This window comes from Bipolaris zeicola (assembly GCF_000523435.1).
Source record: "Bipolaris zeicola 26-R-13 unplaced genomic scaffold scaffold_87, whole genome shotgun sequence".
Taxonomy (NCBI): Eukaryota; Fungi; Ascomycota; class Dothideomycetes; order Pleosporales; family Pleosporaceae; genus Bipolaris; species Bipolaris zeicola.
The window spans coordinates 84,283-105,009 of NW_006912136.1; the positions used below are offsets into that span (position 1 = coordinate 84,283).

The 20,727-nt window shown below is 51.2% G+C and overlaps 11 protein-coding genes across 11 annotated transcripts; 8 read left to right on the top strand and 3 right to left on the bottom strand.

Annotated features, from left to right (window-relative positions):
- Positions 1-1,084: 1,084 nt before the first annotated feature.
- On the top strand, positions 1,085-1,598 carry COCCADRAFT_97824 (uncharacterized protein; the record flags this gene model as incomplete). Its single annotated transcript, XM_007714720.1, has 2 exons — positions 1,085-1,183; positions 1,233-1,598. Coding segments are annotated over 2 exons (465 nt in total), but the record flags the coding sequence as incomplete, so codon positions are not given.
- A 524-nt stretch (positions 1,599-2,122) lies between these two features.
- COCCADRAFT_37327 (uncharacterized protein) lies at positions 2,123-3,651 on the top strand (the record flags this gene model as incomplete). The annotated part of the gene is made up of 2 exons (XM_007714721.1): positions 2,123-2,278; positions 3,217-3,651. 2 exons carry the CDS (start codon positions 2,123-2,125, stop codon positions 3,649-3,651), a joined length of 591 nt encoding a protein of 196 aa, XP_007712911.1.
- A 580-nt stretch (positions 3,652-4,231) lies between these two features.
- Positions 4,232-4,462, top strand: COCCADRAFT_97812 (uncharacterized protein; the record flags this gene model as incomplete). Its single annotated transcript, XM_007714722.1, has 1 exon — positions 4,232-4,462. One exon carries the CDS (start codon positions 4,232-4,234, stop codon positions 4,460-4,462), a length of 231 nt encoding a protein of 76 aa, XP_007712912.1.
- Positions 4,463-6,688: 2,226 nt separating this feature from the next.
- On the top strand, positions 6,689-7,199 carry COCCADRAFT_97716 (uncharacterized protein; the record flags this gene model as incomplete). Its single annotated transcript, XM_007714723.1, has 3 exons — positions 6,689-6,748; positions 6,806-7,000; positions 7,071-7,199. The coding sequence occupies 3 exons, from the start codon at positions 6,689-6,691 to the stop codon at positions 7,197-7,199; spliced, it is 384 nt and encodes a 127-aa protein (XP_007712913.1).
- Positions 7,200-7,748: 549 nt separating this feature from the next.
- On the bottom strand, positions 7,749-8,542 carry COCCADRAFT_37329 (uncharacterized protein; the record flags this gene model as incomplete). Its single annotated transcript, XM_007714724.1, has 4 exons — positions 7,749-8,240; positions 8,301-8,371; positions 8,426-8,473; positions 8,527-8,542. The coding sequence occupies 4 exons, from the start codon at positions 8,540-8,542 to the stop codon at positions 7,749-7,751; spliced, it is 627 nt and encodes a 208-aa protein (XP_007712914.1).
- A 361-nt stretch (positions 8,543-8,903) lies between these two features.
- On the top strand, positions 8,904-9,327 carry COCCADRAFT_97721 (uncharacterized protein; the record flags this gene model as incomplete). The annotated part of the gene is made up of 3 exons (XM_007714725.1): positions 8,904-8,951; positions 9,013-9,140; positions 9,186-9,327. 3 exons carry the CDS (start codon positions 8,904-8,906, stop codon positions 9,325-9,327), a joined length of 318 nt encoding a protein of 105 aa, XP_007712915.1.
- Positions 9,328-9,772: 445 nt separating this feature from the next.
- Positions 9,773-10,570, top strand: COCCADRAFT_97778 (lytic polysaccharide monooxygenase; the record flags this gene model as incomplete). Its single annotated transcript, XM_007714726.1, has 1 exon — positions 9,773-10,570. One exon carries the CDS (start codon positions 9,773-9,775, stop codon positions 10,568-10,570), a length of 798 nt encoding a protein of 265 aa, XP_007712916.1.
- Positions 10,571-10,900: 330 nt separating this feature from the next.
- COCCADRAFT_5577 (uncharacterized protein) lies at positions 10,901-11,979 on the top strand (the record flags this gene model as incomplete). Its single annotated transcript, XM_007714689.1, has 2 exons — positions 10,901-11,189; positions 11,252-11,979. 2 exons carry the CDS (start codon positions 10,901-10,903, stop codon positions 11,977-11,979), a joined length of 1,017 nt encoding a protein of 338 aa, XP_007712879.1.
- Positions 11,980-12,180: 201 nt separating this feature from the next.
- Positions 12,181-12,713, bottom strand: COCCADRAFT_5578 (uncharacterized protein; the record flags this gene model as incomplete). The annotated part of the gene is made up of 2 exons (XM_007714690.1): positions 12,181-12,407; positions 12,575-12,713. The coding sequence occupies 2 exons, from the start codon at positions 12,711-12,713 to the stop codon at positions 12,181-12,183; spliced, it is 366 nt and encodes a 121-aa protein (XP_007712880.1).
- Positions 12,714-13,526: 813 nt separating this feature from the next.
- Positions 13,527-17,519, bottom strand: COCCADRAFT_97735 (uncharacterized protein; the record flags this gene model as incomplete). The annotated part of the gene is made up of 2 exons (XM_007714727.1): positions 13,527-17,317; positions 17,381-17,519. The coding sequence occupies 2 exons, from the start codon at positions 17,517-17,519 to the stop codon at positions 13,527-13,529; spliced, it is 3,930 nt and encodes a 1,309-aa protein (XP_007712917.1).
- A 780-nt stretch (positions 17,520-18,299) lies between these two features.
- Positions 18,300-20,122, top strand: COCCADRAFT_97768 (uncharacterized protein; the record flags this gene model as incomplete). Its single annotated transcript, XM_007714728.1, has 2 exons — positions 18,300-19,610; positions 19,670-20,122. The coding sequence occupies 2 exons, from the start codon at positions 18,300-18,302 to the stop codon at positions 20,120-20,122; spliced, it is 1,764 nt and encodes a 587-aa protein (XP_007712918.1).
- Positions 20,123-20,727: the final 605 nt, after the last annotated feature.

Genomic DNA, 20,727 nt, shown 5'->3' on the forward strand with positions numbered 1-20,727 from the left:
AGCATGTGTCTCGATCTGATTGTCAGCTACAATGAAGTTAGTCGTGGATAATGGGTTTTTTTCCGCGAGTAATTAGCAGTAATTTCAAGAAACATATTGTTCCCAACGAAAGATATCACATTTCTTATGGGATCCGCATGGTTGATAAGAGGGATAAGTAGTATAGAGTTTTCGCTAAGTCAAGATCAATATGTCTTATAGAAAGAAATACCATGATGCAAAGTATAATAAGGTGTTGCTCGTCACTGTAATTGAACGTCGATATCCTTCATTTGAAGAGAGGTGTGACTTCATTCCCTTAGTTCCTTGGACAAAGTCAGACACAGGTAGTGTCATTTACCCGATGCTGGTATACATAATAAGCACCAGATCATGGGTATGAATGATGCTTCAACAGAGAAGCCTATAATTAAAGCGCCAGTCTAACCAAGTAACTTTGAACATATGGGAACAATGTGTGCTTAGCTTCCCATAGCTAGTACACATACCAATCGTATTCTACAATACTGTAACACATAACGGCCGATACTTCGATAGTAAATACGATCCAAACTTGTGCTTAGGCCTTGATAGACTGTGTTATTCTTGGGCCCGGACGCCTTCTCGTGCGGAGTCTGGCGAGAAGGTGACCGAGTTGACGGAGTAGCGATGGCCATTGAGAGTCGAAAAGCAGGCGCTGCTGCGTTAGACTATACCTTCACATTTGAACAACGTCAAGTGAGAAATACAATTGCTGTCATTCTGATAGGCTGAAGCTTTCTTGTCAGCGTCGTTTATGCGACCCGCATACTCCACGGTGGAGATGTTTGTGGCTGAGCGGGGCTGGTGGCTGAGCAGACAACCAAAACCGGTCAACCACGTTTCAGCCCGTACGTACGTATGCCTTGACTACTTGGCTCCCATTTCTTCCATTCATATCTCTAATGACTACCGCAACAAAGGGTGCGAGGATTAACATGACGGCGCAATGAAAGCTTCTCCCCAGTAGACCTTGTACGTAGGGTTTTTCGGCTAGCTCTTGCGACGATGGAGGCAGTATGTCTGGACGTTCGACCACCCCGCCCATTTCTCTAACATTTCGAAGATTGGTGCTGTCGCCAGTATATTGCAGGTTGCCCAAATCGGAACACAGCTTTCAATCGGGTTATTTCAAGTTGCAGATGCTATCGCTTCGGCCAACCAGGTAGGAGCTTCACTCAAGACTTCGATAGTTCAAGCTGACACACACGCAGGAGACGAGTTACATCGCAAAAGACATTGCTCTCTTCTGTCAGGTTCTCAAGGATCTTGCCAAGGCGATGGAATTTGGCCGAAAAGCTCAACTATTCAGACAGGATGCCTTTGATACGAGCATCAAGATCGTCGACGAGTGCAAGCGTGTGTTTGCTGAGATTGAGGATATCCTGAAAAAAGCGACCAAGTCTGACAATCCGCTCGCCAGTAGATTTCGCCTGCCTACTGGTCACAAGATCATGTGGATCTTTAGGAAAGGAAAGGTTGAATTCTTTCGCCGACTTTTGGAATCGCTTAAATCAACCATACTGGTCGAGCTTGCGGTTTTGAATTATGCGATCAAAGTGACGTCGCATCTATCGTAGGTCTAGATGCTTTGGTTTTGGAACGCTATGCTTACGAAAACAGAAAGGATACTGTAGACGTCGACGAGTTGTTGGCCCTCAAGAGTCTGGTACTTGCCAACGAAGCGGCCAAGCAAGAGTTTCACCATCAAGCAGAGAGTAGTGGAGAGATGGTGAACGAGACAGCACTATCTAGCAGCGGAGTATCGGCATGCTCGAGACAGTCTAAAGTACCCACACTTTCTTTATCAGCAGCTGATAATGAACCTGCACCTACCGCCACAAGTCACGGTCAAGCCCCGAGGACCGCAGAAGCTACAAAACTCGCGCCTTCATCTCAATTCATCGTTTCAAATAGTGTCTGTCCGTACTGGTCTCAAATTGATCGGTTGGAGTTGGCTGCCCAGAAACTGGAGTTGGCCAAATGGGAGTATTCTCGACTTGAAGAAAACATTGCTCTGGGCAAGGCGAGAGGATCAATTGATTCGGAAATGAGGCACGACTTTCTGATGGATAGAATAAAGAATGGGTTAACAAAATTTGGAATGAGAGAAGAACTTGTCGATGCGGCAATATCTACTCTCAAGGCTAACGGAGCTGGTCCAGTACCTGAACGAATCCCCATCTATCCAGTGGTGTCCTGCGACTCCGAACAACTTGCGCATCTCCGATCTATGGGTCTTGCTGATCTTACAAGCACAGTAAGTTTAATTGCGACTGTATACTAGCTTCTGTGTTTGATTCGTTGCAGGACCACTCAAAAGAGGTCGTTATTCTAAGGTGGCTACCGGATATGTTTGTCGATGTTCTTTACGAACACACCCAGGATCTTCTCGAAAACTCTGGTGTACCGAGACAGAAGATCGTAGAAGCTCCAAGAAGTCAAGCTTCCGAACAATATGTAACTATGGGCCGTGAAGAAAATCACCCCCTGCTCTCTACCGATCAACAACCCCAAGACATAGATGTAAGTGAAAGTTACACGCCATTGAATCCAAGGCAAAACTAAAGCGAGTAGGAACCCCTGCGAGGCAAGAAGAGAAGATCTCAGTCCCTTGGCGATGCACATCCTACCAATGTCTCTGGAAAGCGGAAAGTTCAGTGGGACAGCCATACTCCTAGAGCTCTCGACGAAGAAAACCACCCAGAAGATATTATTGCGCAGAACGCCGAATCCGAGCCTGAACTTGCTCGAGATTGCCCACAGTCCGGGACCTGGGACTTGGATCAACTGGACTCAATCATGGGACTAAATGAAGATGATCAAAAATTCGATTGTGACGACTTCACATTGGATTACAGTCGAGCTTTGTCCCCGTTCGATGGATTCGAAAGCCCAGGCAATGAGCCATCTAATCAAGATCACATTATGGATGGCGATCCGATCCTGGTCCCGGAGTGGGGAAAAACCGGACATGCATTGGGTAAAGGGCAAAAGCCAGAGCCTGATAGTGGAACATCCTTCTTTCCACCGACGGTGCTACCAGAAGATGTGCCGGTTTCAGAAAATCGACCAACACTCATAGATCCAGCAAATCGCGATCTTTGGATTCCTTCTATTGAACAGTTAGATGAGGATCGGCATCGCGAACTCACAAAAGATTTGGTCAGGGATTGGCTTAACAAACACGACTTACAGTTCCACGCTGAAGCTGGCACCCAGCCGAACATTGTTCCCGACCCCTTGGTGCCCACTCAGGAACCGGAAGCCCCATCCACAGCAGTGCAACTCATAAGGCCCGGACAGGGTCACGATCAACCAACACCCGCCCAAGTGCCAGAGACCGCAAACGCATCAATGCAGAAATTTCGGGACATGTCAAGCGACACTTATCAGGCTTCCCTCGCCGTAACATGGGGCACAGCCTCCGTTGACAGCAATTACGACCTTGATGCGTATTTGGAGAGGCGCAAGAAAGGGATTGAGGGCCGCAAGGATTTCTTCATGGATGCTGAGGAAGATAAGTCTCTCCAAGCTGTTCAGGAGCTCCTATTGAAGTGGACGACTGTGGACGATCCTGTTGTTTGGGAGAACAGTAGCAAACAACTGAGACTACTTACTCAGGGGCCCTGAGAGCTTTTATTGTTGAATAGCTTTCTAGGTATACTTATATTTCGAACATACTACCTGGAATATTATATTAGAGAATATATATTGAGAGGACTAAACCTACTCATGCTTTAAGGTACGATCCGGTCGTATCGAGCTATTACAAAAATTCTCATTTCCCATCTTAGTCGACTGAATTTAAATATCTCTAGTAAGCGGTAAGTTTCTTTGGAGAACGAATGCATTACTAGCATATGTCATCCCGTTAATCTTCATTCATCTCCACCTCCACCAGTGTCCACGAGTATCACGTTTTCCCCATCCGTCAGCGCAGTTTTCACAGTGCCTCGAGCTACAAACTCTCAGAGGGATACTATTGGGCCTCAGAGCTAGATTATACGCAAAGCGAATGCGCTGTAATGCGCACTTGCATGGCTGTAATAGCAAGATACAAGGGGCAAAGTTCGAGTGGTGCGTTTTTGTAAGATTGTGGCTGAGATGACGCATGGGGTATGGAATGCTTCGAAGTGCCATTCCGCTTATGATAGATACCATGCTTACTGTAGATGCCCTAGTACATAAGCTCTAGGAATTGCCGAGTTGGATGCCCGTGTGGGTGGCGACGGAAGCAGTCACGGCAATTCCGCGCGCCGATGCTTATTCTGTGGCTGCCAGCGTGATATGTGCACTAGAGTACCCTCTAATCGCATCTTTTTCTCATTCTGCCCTGAAAACGCTTACCGCAACCAATTCCCGACTTTCTCTGACGACGACGTTGACATCACGTTCTCGACCTGCAAGTTTCGCGATACGATCTTGTACTACCGCCCATTAAGGCGATAGAACTAACAGTACATAATTATAGAGTCAGGTTGGTGCCTGTTCAGTTCCATCTCGTTTCTTTCTGACATATCGGACGGGGATTTCGTCAGAAAACGGAGATGGAAATGGCGTCGTGTTCGGTGAAACGGTCTGGATGCCAGTAGCTGGAGCTCGATTTTGTGAATGCAACACTGGTATATGGAAAAAGCCCTACACATCTAGCGCAGTTTTAATGTACGAGTGTCCCTCTTCGAGTTAAGCAGAGCCCCATTTCCCTGTGACGTAGATCTTAGGATCTCTAATAAGAATTAAGGTTTCCGATTAACCACGTGACTAGCCCTTTCTGTCTTCTATGACCCCGAATGGCAGCCAAACGAAGACAGAAAACGGAGCAATCGAACAGGCCCTGACCATGGGCGAAAAAATGTCCCCAACCTATCAAGAGTGCGTAAACGAGAGCGTCCGACTCATTCTCCCATTCCTTAATCTCCAATCACATCCGAGAGTTTAAATAACAATCTCACTATTACGGGTAGCCAGCGCATCCGACACCCGTACTCACTCATCTCACTCACCCCCACACGATCCAATCTCTACCCCGGATACCCGCATGAATTTTACCCGAAATCTCCACTAATAATTCTGTATCGCCAGAAAAAAATCACAGTATCTTCTATTATTACACAGTAATTGACCTATCGAGTGGAATGAAGCCTCTCAAACCTCATTACCGCAGCTCGCATAGTTACACCGCGTCTCTATGCTCCAAGCTTTGCGAAACAATGCCATGGCAGGCTGACAAGCAGCGTGCATCAACACGCTTTATCATATCGGGGGGTTCTGCATGTTGCATTGATCAAGCTGCGCAGTACTCTCTATCGACAATGCAGCAGAGCCGTAACATAGTAACTCAATCAGTACACGATTCCTCGGACTTTCTATCATCTGCCTATCCTCTTGGACTCCCTATCCTAGTCTCTCCCATCTCCGCAAACATCCATAAACAACGTCACCGCATATAATTAGCAACAGAAGGGGGGTGGATCGCTAGCGTACACACTTTCACCCCCCATGTTTGTAGTACTAGACCTTTTTTTTTCTCTCACCGTCCACCCTCACAACGTCCGCGACATCCTACAATCGTATAAGGCCGCAACAAAGCGGGGTAAAAAAAGAAGAAAAACATACCCGCGTACATTTCCCAACGCACAAAGGACCGTGCCGTCATCTTCTACGCCTACGCCTTTCGCTTATCCATTGATCTCAATACTTGCCCTGCTTACTGGTATAACGCGTATTTCCAACCGTACCGAATAAGCTTACACGTTTAACTGTCTTTTAGCCTGCGACTTCGCCTCCCTCTCCCCCCTGGCTCCCCCAGACGGTGCGAATTGGTAATAGGACCGAAAGGCGTTTATTTCTTCAAATTCCAGAACGTCGGTTTTTTTTAGTGAGTACATGGTGTGCTGCAGTTACCTTATAGGCATAATTGGGAGTGGGAATACGGGAAAGCTGTGTCAAGCGAGGGGTGGCACACGTACGGTTTGGGTTGTTTGTTTGCGCCGGGGAGGTGAGAGGGTGTGTATGGTAAAGTGCTATGTATAGGAAGCTGGGGTTGAGCATGAAAGAGACAGGGAGAAAGGGTAGGGGCAATAAGAAGCTATTCAATGCGACTTTTTCATTTTTTGGTGCAAAGAGAGAGAAAGGATTTGAAGGGGAAGGTAGGTGTGAAGCACAAGAGACTTGGCTGTAATACTTACACGAATGATCGAATGTCAGTACGGTACGGAGTAACACATCATGCCGTGGCTGGCGCTAGCGTAGACATGTTTCTCGGGCCGTTTGATATTAAGGACAATTACAGGGGTGAAGGATCAGGACAAATCAGTAGAAACAACTAACTGAAATCGGGAACCGTTGTGGCTAGCGCTTCCCCATCATGCAAGATGGAGGAACCGTGCGTTGTTTCGTAGGGCCTGTTCAGAACATCTCAGCGGCAGCACGACTCGGGTTTGCGAATAGCACTTAGCAAGTACGTATGTAGTATGCCCAGCAGAGTGTGTCTAATGCCCTCGTCTCGGCGGCTCGTCGGGGTGGCTCGTCGGGTCTTTGATGATGGATAGCAGCTCACTCACCATATAAGAAATGGAGAATCCCTCTCCAGAATTCACTCTCCACCCCGAGAACTACCAGATTCAAACACCCCCCGAACCAACCCGAACCAACACCAATCCTCAACATGCACGCCAGCTCCTTCATCGCTCTCGCCCTCGGTGCCACCACCGTCTCTGCGGCCGCTGTCGCTATGGACGCCACCCCCGTCTCTTCGGCCCCAGTCCCCAACTCTTCGCCCGAGCAAAAGTCGTGCGATCCGGCCTGCCAGTTCCCCAAAAGCCTTGACTGCCCAGTAAGGGGCGGTGTTCACATCGATCAGAAAGATCTTATCGATGCGGTTAAGGCAGGCGACAGGTCTCAACCACCGCGTGAGACCAGTGCAGCCAACCTTGCTACGAAGTATTGCAGTGGGCTCAAAACCTACCCTCTCTGGATTGTAAGTTTCACTTTGAAGCGCAATGGCTAGCATCTGATGGAACTCGCCATGCTAACGTAGAAATCTGCAGACTGGTTTGCCCAACAATGCTGGCAGTGTTTACTATGCCGCTTCACCCAGCGGTACCTTCTACTATTGCGGCACTACTTCAGGAAGACATCCATCAGGCTGGCCCGACCAATGCAAGGAGAACTTCTAGGTTTCGGTCAGAGATATCTGTATATACTTGAAAGCTGTCCCATGAATGTTTTTGTACATAGAAACCAAAGTGTCAATGTAGCGCTTCCCTTCCAGATGTAGTCAACAGGAGAGTCATTGTGATTGAGTGCATGATATGCCATGGCCTACAAGGCTTCGTTACTATTATGGTTCCCAGGCTATCAATTAGTCGCAATAGTCCAATTTTGTCCATGGACTCGGTTGTCCGAAAAACAAGAAATATCTTAGAAGTCAACAATGAGAGTACTGCCAGCAGTACTACGTACCTTGCTACACGTGGTCGTGAGTGACGCAGAATCAAGGACGCCTGCTAAGTTGTCGGATCAAACGCAGTAGCAAAGTTGAGCAAATTGATGCGAGAAATGAGACAAGCTTCTTGATATGGTATCGAGCTATGTTGGTCATGAAAACTACCCTTGTAATGTGACGCCAGACTCCAGAAACGGTTTTTTTACTTGCAAGGCCAAGCCAGTCATTAGGCTGTCGCTGTCGGTTGATGTCGATGAGGTACCGGGTCCCGAGAGTCGCTCTACTCGTCAACATCCATGGCCTCAACACCGCGGCCGCCGACCTTCATCTTCATCTTCCTCTTGCTCTTAGTCTTGGGCAACATCTCTTCCTCGACATCGCTAAGCTCGCTCTCTTCCGCCTCAAGCTCCTTCCTCCTGGCAGCAACCTTGTCCTTGATTGTCTGGACATCAGGCTCGCCTTGCATTTGCTCGAGCTCCTCCTTGGAGAATCGCTCGCTGGGTGGCAGCAGGTGCTGGTTTTCCAGGACCAGCTTTCGGTCTTCCTCGCGCTGGCGCTGCTTGTTACCACGCATACGGGCCTTGTAGAAGGCGCGCTCTCTTCTAGCACGGATTTCGGATACACGGCCCATAGCCTTGAGTGTCGTCTGGACAAGGTCGCGGTTGTAGCGCACAGGTACGTTACGGCGCTGAGCAAAAGTGAGGGTAGAATCGACAGTCATTTCCTTGCCGTGCGCGCGACGGAAGCTCTTTGTCCAGGCCAGCTTGCGCGGCTGTAAAAAAAAGCCAAGTCAGCATGTGTGGGATAAGCGCATGGCATGAGGCGTGCTTACGTTGCGCTTCATCTTAAAGTTCTTGTGGCATTTGCTCTTGCAGAAGCGGAAGCTCTTGGCGTCATTTCGCACTGTGCGCGGTCAGAAGAGGGTCGTGGTGGCGCAATTGCAGAGGGTATGCATACCAAAGGTGATGCCCTTGGACGGGTAGACGGGGCTTGAGCAGAAGTAGCCTGGACATGTTAGTATCGTTGTTGATAAGCGCCAATGTAGAATGTATACATACACGTCTCAATTCTCATGGTGACAGCGGGGGAGTGATTGGAGGAGGTGGAGGTAGTGGTGGTGGTGCAGCAAAGGGCAGTATGCCGGCCTGGCCAGAAATTTTGGGTGGCGCGTGCACCCCAGGGCCAATTGCATCGCTCGTCGCCCGAGGCACCTCCGCAGATTCCTCGCCCGCCTTTTCCCTCGACATTATCGACATCAACTCGATCGCCCCGTCTCTGCCGCGTCCTCGCTCGTCCTCGTCGTCCAGTCTCCGCCTACATTGTACTCTCAAACACCACTCTGTACATTGTCTGCGCCTGGATCCCGTAGCACCCGCCCCACCCGCTGCACCAACCAACTACCGCGTATTCTCATCTCTCCCCGCACAGGACCAGCATGTCGGCCTGGGTGTGGATATTAGGCGCAGGTGCCACTGCCTTCTTCGTACGTCCTCCCGTATCATGTGCAGGCCTCGCATAAAGGCAATACTGACCCAAATGAATAGGGCCGCGCAGCTCTCGTTGCTCTACGGAGATCAGGTGGGGGCGCTGGTGCTCTGGGGCGCTCATACTACAAGGGCGGCTTTGAACCCAAGATGACACGGAGAGAAGCAGCGCTGATATTAGAGCTGCCGTAAGTCGGTCTGCATGTGTGCTTTCGCATGCTAACAAACAACAGCGAACGAGGTATCACAAAAGAACTCCTGCGGAAGAAGCACCGTTCACTGATGCTCCTAAACCACCCCGATCGAGGCGGCAGCCCTTACCTGGCTACCAAGGTCAACGAAGCAAAAGAGTTGTTGGAAAAGGAGGTCAAATAGAAGGACCCGACGACTGTGAATGTACCCACTATCTGTACTATTATATTACGACAGCACTGTCGACATCGGCATCAGCATGGCGTTGGACTGAAAATGATCGGCGTTCAAACCACTCAATCCGCCCCGTGTCCCGCTCTGTTAGCGTCCGTGCCAGCCTATTCTCCTCTCATTCGAAACATTGCGCTGGTCAGAACAATCTGTTTGCTGCCCTTGGCCTGTTTCGTGTTCCCTGGCACGTTGTCTGACACTCGCCCACTGTAGCCAATCATACTTGGCAGCCGAGATGAATTGTGGCATGGCTAAATCTGCAACGATTGCAACTATAATGACGATATTGCTATACGATCCCCACAAAGACTTGCACCAATATATATTCCCCAGCGCTCCGGCTTGTACTTATGCACTCGGTATTTGTCCCTTCTCTTCCCATACTTGTTCCGCCACGATGCGGCTTTTGACAACCGTGACCTCGTCACTTCTCCTAGTCGGCGTATCGGCTCACGCACGCATCGAGAAAATTACAACATCAGCTGGTCTGGTTTACAATGGATGGGATCCCGTTTCTTCTGAAACATTGACACCGCCTCGTCCATTGGCTGCATGGTCAGCCGCGAACATGGGCAACATCTTCGTGGCCCCCTCACACTTCAATACGTCAAATATTACCTGTCATGATAACGCCATACCTGGTGCACTTCATGTCAATACAACTGCCGGCGACACATTGCAGTTGAAATGGAATGAATGGCCAGTCTCCCACGTCGGCGCAGTCATGACATACATTGCCAAGTGCAACACGACTTGTTCAAAAGCAAACAAGGACACCTTGTCCTGGGTCAAGATTGACGAGCTGGCATGGCTCAACAGTACTGGGTGGGACACTTTGGAATTGGGTGGCACATGGGCGACGGACGTACTCATTGCCAACAACTTCACCTGGGAAATCAAGATACCAGAGGTGCTGGCAGCAGGCTACTACACCCTGAGGCACGAGCTCCTTGCACTGCACGTGGCAGAGCAGCTGGATGGTGCACAGGCGTACCCGCAGTGTATAAACTTGCGAGTAGACAGAGCGGCAGGTTCAAAGGCAAAGCATTTGAAAGGGGGTGTACTGGGGACCAATCTGTACAGGCCAACAGATGCGGGTATACTGGTCGATGTCCATAAGAAGTTGACTGGATACGATACTCCGGGTCCAAAGCTATGGGAGTACGCGAGTCCATTACAACAGCCATACCAATGAAGTTGCAACGGGCAGAATACATATTGCTTCATATGTACACATATTCATTCATCCATACATACACACATACTACATACAAAGCGACAATACAATAGCGCAGGACGTGGGGCGAACCAGTGCACGGTTGCCGGCGGCTTATTATGTACTCTATTTTGCGCCATGACGCACGTCCAAACAAACTCGTCTCCCCATCACAAAGACTTGAACTTCTTCTATCATCAGCCCCCCGTCGCTCATTCCCTCTCCCCTCCCACCCCACTTCACCCAGTCCTTTTGTTCTCCCTCGCCCATTGCCGCCAAACTTCATCGCTACAACAAAAAAGGCGCACAATGGCACCAACCAAAGTCATTGAGCGCGAGGCGCCAGAAGTAGTGACTAGGTCGCACGCGCCGGTGCGATCGCGTCTCCCTACCGCGCTGCGCGTGCCCATTCTTATCTGCCTGAACTCGGGCATCAACATGCTGCTGTGGGAGTTTGCCTCGAATTTCCTGAGCCCGGAGCTCGGGGCCATCAGCAAGGTGCCGCAAGAGGACGATGTCACGTCGTTTTACTCGCCTCATGCGCGTCTCGCCATGCGCTGGTTGACCGTGTGCATGACGTGGTACTTGAGCTACGACTGTAAGAGCGCGTCCAAAGAGAAGAATACTTGCGCGAAATCACTGCTAATGCTGTATGCGCAGTCTACGATGTCTCGGCCCTCGTTGTCCTGATGCACGCGCCTTTTGCCTATTTGCTCACCACTTTTTACAATATCACGCCTTTGACCGCGGCCACCAACATCTGCATCGAGGTCATTTCTTTTGCGCTCCCCACGTACCTTTTGCGCCCACGCTCCCTCGCCCACAAGAACAACGCGCCTCTGCGCAACCGCTTCTTGCTCGACAGCTACCAAGTCCAGCTCTCAAGCTTCATGCTCGCAACCGGCGTCTACGTTGTGCTTCTGTGGGGCGGCCTGAAGACTGGCGTCTTGAACACTTTCCTCGTCCAATACTTTGACATTCCCACGCTCGAAGTCGCCCATATCGAGACTCCCTTGTCTCTTGTGGTTAAGACGTTTATTGCTGGGTTCGCCGCCAAGGCTTTTCTTCTCAACCCATCATTTGCTGCTCAGCCGCTTTCCGAGAACCAGACGCCTGGCGATACTTTTGACCCGGCTACTGCCACGCTCTCTCAGACTCTTGAGTACAACTTCTACAACTATACTCAAAGGACCCGCACTCTGATTCAGCAAACGCTCATTCTCAACTCCTTTTTGTTCATCGCCACCGTCCAACGGAGTATGACGCTCGTGGGAACCGACATCATTGGCGCTGTTGGATATGCGGGTGTGTGGGTCGCGGCCAATACTCTTATTGCCCTGTGGTTTGGTTGGGTTGGCGACACTAGCGCGGATTACGAGCCTTTGTAGAGCATTTGGGGGGAACGGAGAAGGAAAATTAGGTAGGGAAGAACAATCCTGGGAGGTGTTGCCATCATGTCTCCATATAACTGTATTTGTCACGTGTTTTCATATAGGGACACACGGTCGTGTCGGCGTCGCATCGTTATTCATAGTTTTGTTGATACCAATTATTTGTTCTATTTTCACTCCCTTCCTCTCTCTTCCATCTCACTCCACATAAAACACCTCTTCCATCTGTCCCCACCACCCGGGCCCCTTTGCGCTCCCCTGCGCCCCCTCCACAGGCGACTCTTGCATCCTATCCGTCATGCGCCACCACTCCTGTACCTTGGGGTTCGCCGCCATACGCGCCATGTCCTCGTCAAATGCATGGCCAATGTATTTGAACGATGCGAAGAGTGTGGGCCGCGGTGACATGGTCAGGAAGATGGAATCTATCGCGAACGTAGTGAGCAGTGAGCAGTAAGCGAAGCGAAGCGAACCACGCGAATGAAGAGAGCAGTATCGGCAATGCGAACACACGAGGTAGACGTAACATCGACGCACAAGGAAATAAACAACGGAAGGAAATGAAGACGGATAGACAGAGAGGAATACATACAATCCCGTATATTCGAATCCTTAATCTGTTCCAAGACTTCGGGCCAAACAGCCGCATGACACTTTTTGTATTCGTCGATGGACTCGGGTTTGAGGTAGAGCCATTGGGCGATGCGGCGGGGGCCCTGGGGTGCTGACATTGTTTTCTCTCTATATCGTCGTGTCCTTTGTTTAATCGAGGGAGAGAAAGAGTGTGTGTGAATAGCGGGGTTTGTCGGATAATAGGGGAGGATGTGTATTGTATTTGAAGATGCGGAAGAGGGAGGGATGATATGTTTTTGTGGGGTAGTAATTAGGTCTGTGAACTTTCTTGCGATGCATGCAGGAGCTATTGGAGGGGTCGTAGGGAACTTGGTTCGGGATATTGGAGTCCGAGGGGGCGGTTAGTGTGGATGCCGAAGCCGGGGGCGTAGGGAAGGAAGTTTCTACGCGCAGTTCACAAATACCAGTTTAACAACTAGGCAAGTCTATTAGGAAAAAAAACCCCTACTAGAGATATTCATCTTTATTCACCTCTAATAACACATCATGACAAGAATCAACAGTAAAGAGGAGATATTTTGCATTGCTATTTGATACAGCTCATCATTCATCGTTGATACATCATCACTGTTTACATGCCTGGCCCGTATATATACACGTAGCCGACTTTTGCTTACCTTTACAACCCAGTTACATCCCAATGTACAAGACCCCCTCCGCGGAAAAGACCTGTCGTCCCACTTCACAACATGGCCGCGCGAAACCGATAACTCCATGAATGCAAAACCGGTTCCCAAAAACTGGACACGAATAGAGCCCAGAGGGCACAAAAGCCACTGGAGCACCATCACGTGAATGTCGCAAATCCGTGGCCACAGTTCATGGATACGGTGCCACAATGCGACAGATGGGTACTTTTAGCGCCTAACTTTTGGTCGCAAGGATTCCAGAAGAGAAATGACTGATCAGCTCTACTTCGTCCTCTTCCTAGGGTTCGCCTGAGTCTTCTTCTTCGATGGCGTCTTTTGTGTATCTCCCTCAATGTACTTCAGAAGGTCCTCAATCTTGCGCTGATCAACACGGCTGTTTCCGCTGCGCTGGCTGGCTGAAGCAGCTGCAGCATCACTTGCAGAAGGTGCAGCAGCAGCGGGACGGAGAGGGTTGCGGCCAGGGAGTGGCATCGCCCGGATACGTCCCTTGGCGATATCGTTGAGCTGCTTAGCCTGGGAAACAGCGCTCTGAGTGAGCTGCTCGAGCCAGCTCTCAGCCTCCTTGGTGTTGCGGTCATCAGGGCCGAGAACCTCCTTGAAGATGTTATACGACTCACGCATGCGGTTGACACCGCCACGCATGTCCTTGTCGAGGGCAAGAGCCTGAGCAGTCTGGAAGAGCAGAGTAGCCGTGTTGATCGAGTTCTTTCCAGACACCTCTTCGCAGATGGCGAGGGATGCCTCAAACCAGATGCGAGACTCGTGGTATTGCTTCATCGACTGCAGCATGACAGCGGCGTTGTTGAGTGTAGTGATGGAGTCAGGGTGGTCAGGTCCATAGATGATCTTCCACAGCTCAAGTGCATGGCGCAGGTAGACAAGAGCAGCCTTGGTGTTACCCGAGGCATGCTCAAAGAGACCCAAGTTGAGATAGGCGAGCAGAGTGTCGGCATGGTCAACACCCAGGGTGCGCTCAGACACAATGACGGCTTTGTGTGCGAGTTCAAGAGCCGAAACCTTGTCTTCTAGGTTGAAGAGGAGGTTTGACAATGTGTGGTAGGCCTTGGCTACCTCGGGGTGAAGTACACCGTAAATCTGCTCATGTAGCTGCAGCGACTCGAGAAGCAACTCCTGTCCGAGCTCCTTCTGGTCCTGAGCAACAGACATACGACCAGCCTCGAGCGCCTCTTCAGCCAGCAGGCTCTTTGGCGAAGCCTCCTTGATGATGGGAACAATGTTCAGAATGTCATCAGCGTGGAATGTCTGCTGCGGGAGAGCCACTGTTGGGCTAGCCGCACGTGCTGGTGGTGTGTTCTTGTTCTTCTTCTTCTTGCTGGAAGTCGTTGCTTGGCCGTTGGTCGGGGGCGCAACTGGCTTCTCAGCTGGGGCGCTAGCAGCAAAGGCTTCCTTGGTGAAGGCGTACTGCTTGCTCTCCAACTGGAGTCCCAACTTCAGTGAAACTTCACGAAGCATCTGCAGCTCCTTGCCAGACTCGACCCACGACTCACCCAGGTCATAACGGAATCGCAGAGCTACCTGAGCCACGACTTCCTTCTTGAGCGCCTCTGGTGTGAGCTGCTCAAAGCTGAAGTCAGCCTCGCTGTACATGGACTTGAGGCTAGCATCGCTCTCAGGCACAGGCTTGGCGCTCACTTCGGCTCCTAGAAGGCAGTTGAGCAGGTGTGCGGCCGCTGGGGCAGCAAAAGGCGCAGGCACATTGCGCAACTTGGAGTTGGCAAAGTGCTTGAAACCACGTGCGATCATTTCCTGGATAAGCAGACGCTTGAGAGCCTGGAGCCTTGGATCAGGCTTGTCAGCCAACTCTGCGAGCTTGCCAAGGTAGCGGATGTTTACACCCCGCTTGTGCAAGAGGTTGCTCAATGACTGGCCATCCATTGGGAAACCAACTTCGCCTTCCTTGAGTTCCTGGATCATGCGAGGAATGACCTCGGATGTGAGGTGCTCACAAGCAGCGCGGACTTCAGCCTCATCCTGAGCCCACTCCTTCTTGTCCTCTTCCGATTGGGGGTTTTGACCAGAGAAAACATCGGGGTTGAGGGCAAAGGAGAAGCCAGAGATGTCGACGCGCTCCTGTTCTGGGTCCTCGTCAGGCTTCTTCTCAGCAGCAGCCTTCTTTGCAGCCTTCTTCTGTTCCTTGGTCAACTTCTTCTCCTTGGGCTTCTTTTCGGCACCATCTTCTTCTTCGGAATCATCGGAATCATCCGATTCCTCAGAGTCCTCTTCTTCCGAAGACTCTTCTTCCGACGAGCTCTCCTCATCCTTGGCCTCTTTCTTGGCCTCGGCTTTCTTGGCAAGCTCATTCTTGACGTATTCACGGAGTTTGACTCGACCATAAGACTCGACCAGCTCTGGGCGCAGAGTGGCCATTCGGTGGGGGTAGTCCTTGTCTTTCGGCTTTGACTCACCCTCCTCTCCAGGCTCAGTCCAGTGTGCTTCTATCCATGAAATATCGAGCGGGGTGAGGCGGTAGAGATCCAAGGCATATCGCCTACCATCAGTACCAATCAAACCCTTGGTCTCGACACTGCCTTCCAGTTCGTGGCGAACATTGTCCTTGTCCCAAACCGGATGCCTCTTGACACGCAGAGCCTTGGATAGCTGCTCGAAAAGAGGAACGAAGGACTTGTCGTCGGCCACGATTTCCTTGCCCTCAACCGCACCGTAGTCAATCTGGTGCTCACCAGGATCGCGCTGCTTGAAGATACCAGGGACTATACTCTGGCCCACAATGCGCTTTCCTTGGTAGTCAACAACGACGGTTCCAGAGGTGAAAAGGTTAGGAATGTCAAGGTTGTTCACTGCACGCACACCAAACACATCCTTGCCTACGGCGACACGAGCCGCCTCGTCTCCACCTTCCGCGCCGAATGTGCCGACACCGTCGGCGCCAAACGAATAAAAGATGTTGTTGTAGACAAAGATTTGTGCGTCCTTGGCCTCTGTTGGGTTCAAGGGCGCAATCTCTCCACGAGCTACCAACATGGCACCGCGCGTAGCAGCATCGTTGTAGTCAGCAAACAGCTTAGACGTAAGGCGCTCGCGGAAGACTCGATCGTGGACGGCCTCCTTGGGCATCTCGCGGGTGGACTGGAACTCCTCATTCCAATCACGGAGCGTCTCAGTGTTCTCAACGCCGGAAATCAGGTAGCTCTCCTGTGTGCGGGCGAGATCTGGCTGATGCGGGGTGAGGGCCGAGTTGGGCGCCGGGACTAGCCATGGGTTCGCGGGAATGGCGTTGGAGAGCTGGAAGATGGTGAGCAACTCCTTCTTCGCATTGTGCTCGAGCAGCTCGGGGAATGCAGTGCGGAAAGAGGGAGACAGCTCTTCAAGCAGGGTAAGGAGCGAGTGGGCGCGCTTATCCTTTGGTGCTTGTCGCGGGAAGGGATCAAAACTGGCGTTGGACGACTTGTTGACATAGAAACCCGAAACGTGACTGGTAATGTGGTGCTGCTCGTTCTCGTTGGTGGTGACTACGAGGTACAGCAAGTGACCCTTGGACCTAAGGTGGTACGGGGGTGGGTTCCAGGGCGAGACGGCAATCGACTTGATCGTCTTGGGCGCGGCTTCTGGAGCCGGGGGAAGCAGGTTCTTGACGGCACCGGATGTCTTGAAGTCGTAGTCGGCCAATGGCGACTGCTCGGGGCCATCTTGCTTAGGCTTCAAGATGTGCTCGTGACCCACTGTGTCGTGGAGTGAGAGACCAGCCATGAGGCCGTGCAGCGCATCGGTGCGGTCGCCAGCAGCGCCAATGAGCTCACGCACGCGGACGACATGGAGCCTGGCCTCCTTCTCCGTGTAGGGATCCTCGACCAGAGTCAAGACTGAGTCGGGCTTGAGGTCCTTGACTTCGGACAGCTCGACGTAGTCGTTGATGCGCTCGCCGTTGTGTTCGAGGTGAAAGCACGAGTACTGGAAGGTATGCGGCATCTCGATGATGGACTGGCGGAGATCCTGCACCTGCTCTGCCGTCGAGATGGTCATGGGCATCTCAAAGGGCTCATGAGGAAGCTTGATGGTGACCTGGAAAATGTCTTGACGATGTTAGCGATTTTTTTTCTCTTCCTATACATGTCTCGTGTGCTCATGGGACCTACTGTCTGGCTGCTGGCCATTGGCCCCGTCGTCTTGGTCTGCGCCATCGGTCTGCTCATTGCCAGGGGCCGTGTCGACTGGAGCGGTGGCGGTCGCGGGAGTCTCGCCTGACTTGGTGGTGTCGTTGGCGTTGGCGGCCATGGTTGGCTATGAGTGAATAGGAAGCCCCAAGCCCGGGCAGTGGACGACTATGCAAGGAGGGAATTGGAGTGGGCAATTAGGGCAATTCACAGGACGCAGGCATTGACGTCCAACGGCAGGCGTTGATGTGCAGCAGAGGTGGGGAGAGAGGGTAGAGGGAGAAAGAGAGGAGGGGAGCAGTGCAGTGCGGTACGGTCATGTTCTCCAGAATATTTTTCTCGACAGCGCCGGGATGGTCCGCTAAGCTCGCACTCCACTTCCGAAGACACACCAAAACCAGCGCGATTAGTTAGGGCCGCAGACGGCGGCGTCAGTGCAATGGCATCGTCATCGCCAGCCAGCGACATGTCCGGTTGGCCATGTCTGTATACACACGTATATACATAAACATGTGTATGTAGTTGACATGTAGAGAGGACTGGATATGGGACATGGTGGGGGTTCTCGCGTGTGTCCCGCTCCCCTCACCCACAATCTCGTCTCCCATCGCAGCTGCCTGTATCTGGTCTTGGCATCTCCCGCCCCTCGGCCCGCCACTACCAGCTTCCCCCCTTTTGGATCATTTTACATTCGTGTTGCCATCTTGTTCCATTGCATTACACCCCCATTCTCCCTGCTTTCTTTTGTCTCGTCACTCCCTTCTCTTCTCTTCTTTTTTCCTTTCTTTCGTCTTGGCCGGTTAAGCGGCGCCCGTATTTACTTATAGTACGCGTGCACACGCGCACGCACCCGACAACAGCAATAATGCTAATCCTACGGCCCCTCCTGGTGGCCAAACCAATGCGCCTCCCAGTCGCGTATCTGCGACAGCCCTTCGCGTACCCCTCTCAGCAGGCTGGCCCGGTACTGCGGACAAGGTTATGTCATCCTCGGCGGGTCCGCGCTCTGAGTGGCCAGTCTGGCCCTCCTGCTCCCGGTAACGAGGCGCCTAACCCAGTCGACGATGCTGCTGAGCGTCTGGAGGAGGAAGAAGCAGAAGCAGAGTCTGACAAACGAGAGGCCAAAAGAGCTGCCTGGCGTAGTACTGGCTGGAAAATGTTCGAGGCCGCTGCCACGACGGGAGCGAGCATCTTTATCCTGGGCTGTGTGGGCATTGGCTACACCAAGTACTACAAGTGGAACGTGCTCGAAAAGATGGAAAATGCTTTTCGTGAGGGCGATCCTGTACTTGATCTGGCCGCGACTAGCAAAGAGATGCCCAAGACCGGTGCAGAACCCACGCGGCTTAATGTGACCAAAGGCAACATTGAGGATGATGATGATGAAGAAGGCTACGATCGATGGATCCCCCGTGATGAGCAAGAAAGGATTGACAAGATTGTCTGGGGCCAGACCAAAGGACGCTACCATCTGCTTATTGGTGAAAAGGGCACGGGAAAGACGTCTATGCTGATTGATGCCATGGCCAAGATTAACGGCGAAGGATGCTCCATGATGGAAGCCCATGCCGACCTTGAAGTCTTTCGTGTCCGGCTGGGTCGATGTCTCGATTTTGAATATCACGAGGACAACATTGGCTCGCTCTTCTCCATCCGTGGACCACGCGATGCCGGCCCCATCCTCGACATTGAACGTGCCTTCAACAAGCTTGAAAAAGTAGCTCTCAGACGACGCGCAACCATTGGGCGACCACTGATCCTCATTATCAACTCTGCCCATTTGATTCGAGATGACGAGGACGGCAGGGACCTCCTTGAGCTCATTCAACAACGTGCAGAGCAATGGGCTGCCTCTAATCTTGCAACTGTCATTATCAACTCGGACAAATATTGGGTCTTTGAGCGACTGAAGCAATATGCCACGCGCATGGAAGTCCACCAGATCAAGGATCTGACCAAAGACCGTGCTATGCAAGCCCTGCGAAACTATCGGATGAAGTACTATGGCGAGAAGGTGAAAGAATCCATCCTCGAGGAAATCTACGACAAGATTGGCGGTCGTCTAACCTTTCTCAACCGTGTCGCCAAATCCGAAGACATGATTGCCAAGTGCGACAGCATCTGTGAAATGGAAAAAATCTGGTTCCTAAACAACTGCGCCATTCTCGGCGAGGAAATGGACGACGATGTCATGGATCAACAAAAATACGCGGTACGTTGCCCTCTCTAAATACCTATTCTTGTTGCCAAAATGCTAACAAAACTCCTCAGTCCACCGCCATGGTACTCGCCCACGCCCTCTACAAGCGCTACCACGAAATGGACGCAAACTACGACCCAAAAGCCGGCCATATCCTGCCATCGATCCCCCTCCACCGCGCCCGCTACATCATGACGCGCTCCGACTTCATCCGCCAACACCACGACCTCTCCATCTTCTCCATCGACTCGCACGCCGTCGTCCGCGCCGACTCCGTCCCCATGCAACGCGCCTTCAACGAAATCTGTGCCGAGCCCGGCTTCGAAAAGTTCCTAGAGGCCACCCTCGATCGTATCGCTGGTATCGAGTCGCTTGGTCGTACTAAGGAACTTACGTTTAAGGATCTATGGGATGGTGGCAAGTATAAGATTACGACTACGAATACGAAGGGTGAGGTCCAAGGGCAGGTTGAGATGGAGACTGTGAAGGGGAAGGAGGATGACGATGATGATGGTGATGATTAAGTGCCGTTTGCCGACTTGGGGGTTTGGGATCGTAAACTAAGGAGGACTCGATCCCCCTTTTTCCTTTGTGTATGTATGGAAAGTCTCAGTGCATTGTATATTGCTGGGTGGTATATCTTGATTTAACAAGACGGCATAGCGCGGGATCGGCTGTTTGCCTTGATCAAACCCCTTTCTTTTATCAGTGGTAATTTGTGCCATTTTGGTCATGTACAATTTTCCTGCCAGTTCATCATATCTCCTAAATACCTCGATTGTTTTTTTTATTGCTACCTTTCCATCTGTAAATCATATCCATCATACCTCTTCCCATTTACCATATTTCCCCCCTTTTTGACTGGGGACTTACTTTTTTTTCCTCCTCTGTACGCTATATAGCCGTATCAGATCAATCATCTCAGAAAACAAAAATAGCAGACCACATCCCTAACCTGCCGCAATCGTGTATTTTTCAAAAAAAAAAATAGACTAATAGTTAAAGTAAAAGGGTTGGGATGAGTATTTTGGTCAGCGAAATCTTCGCTCGAAGCCTGAGAAATTTATTCAGTAGTATTGTTAATCCCCCCCCCTTCCTTTCAACGAAGGAATTTTGTCTTTATTTCTTC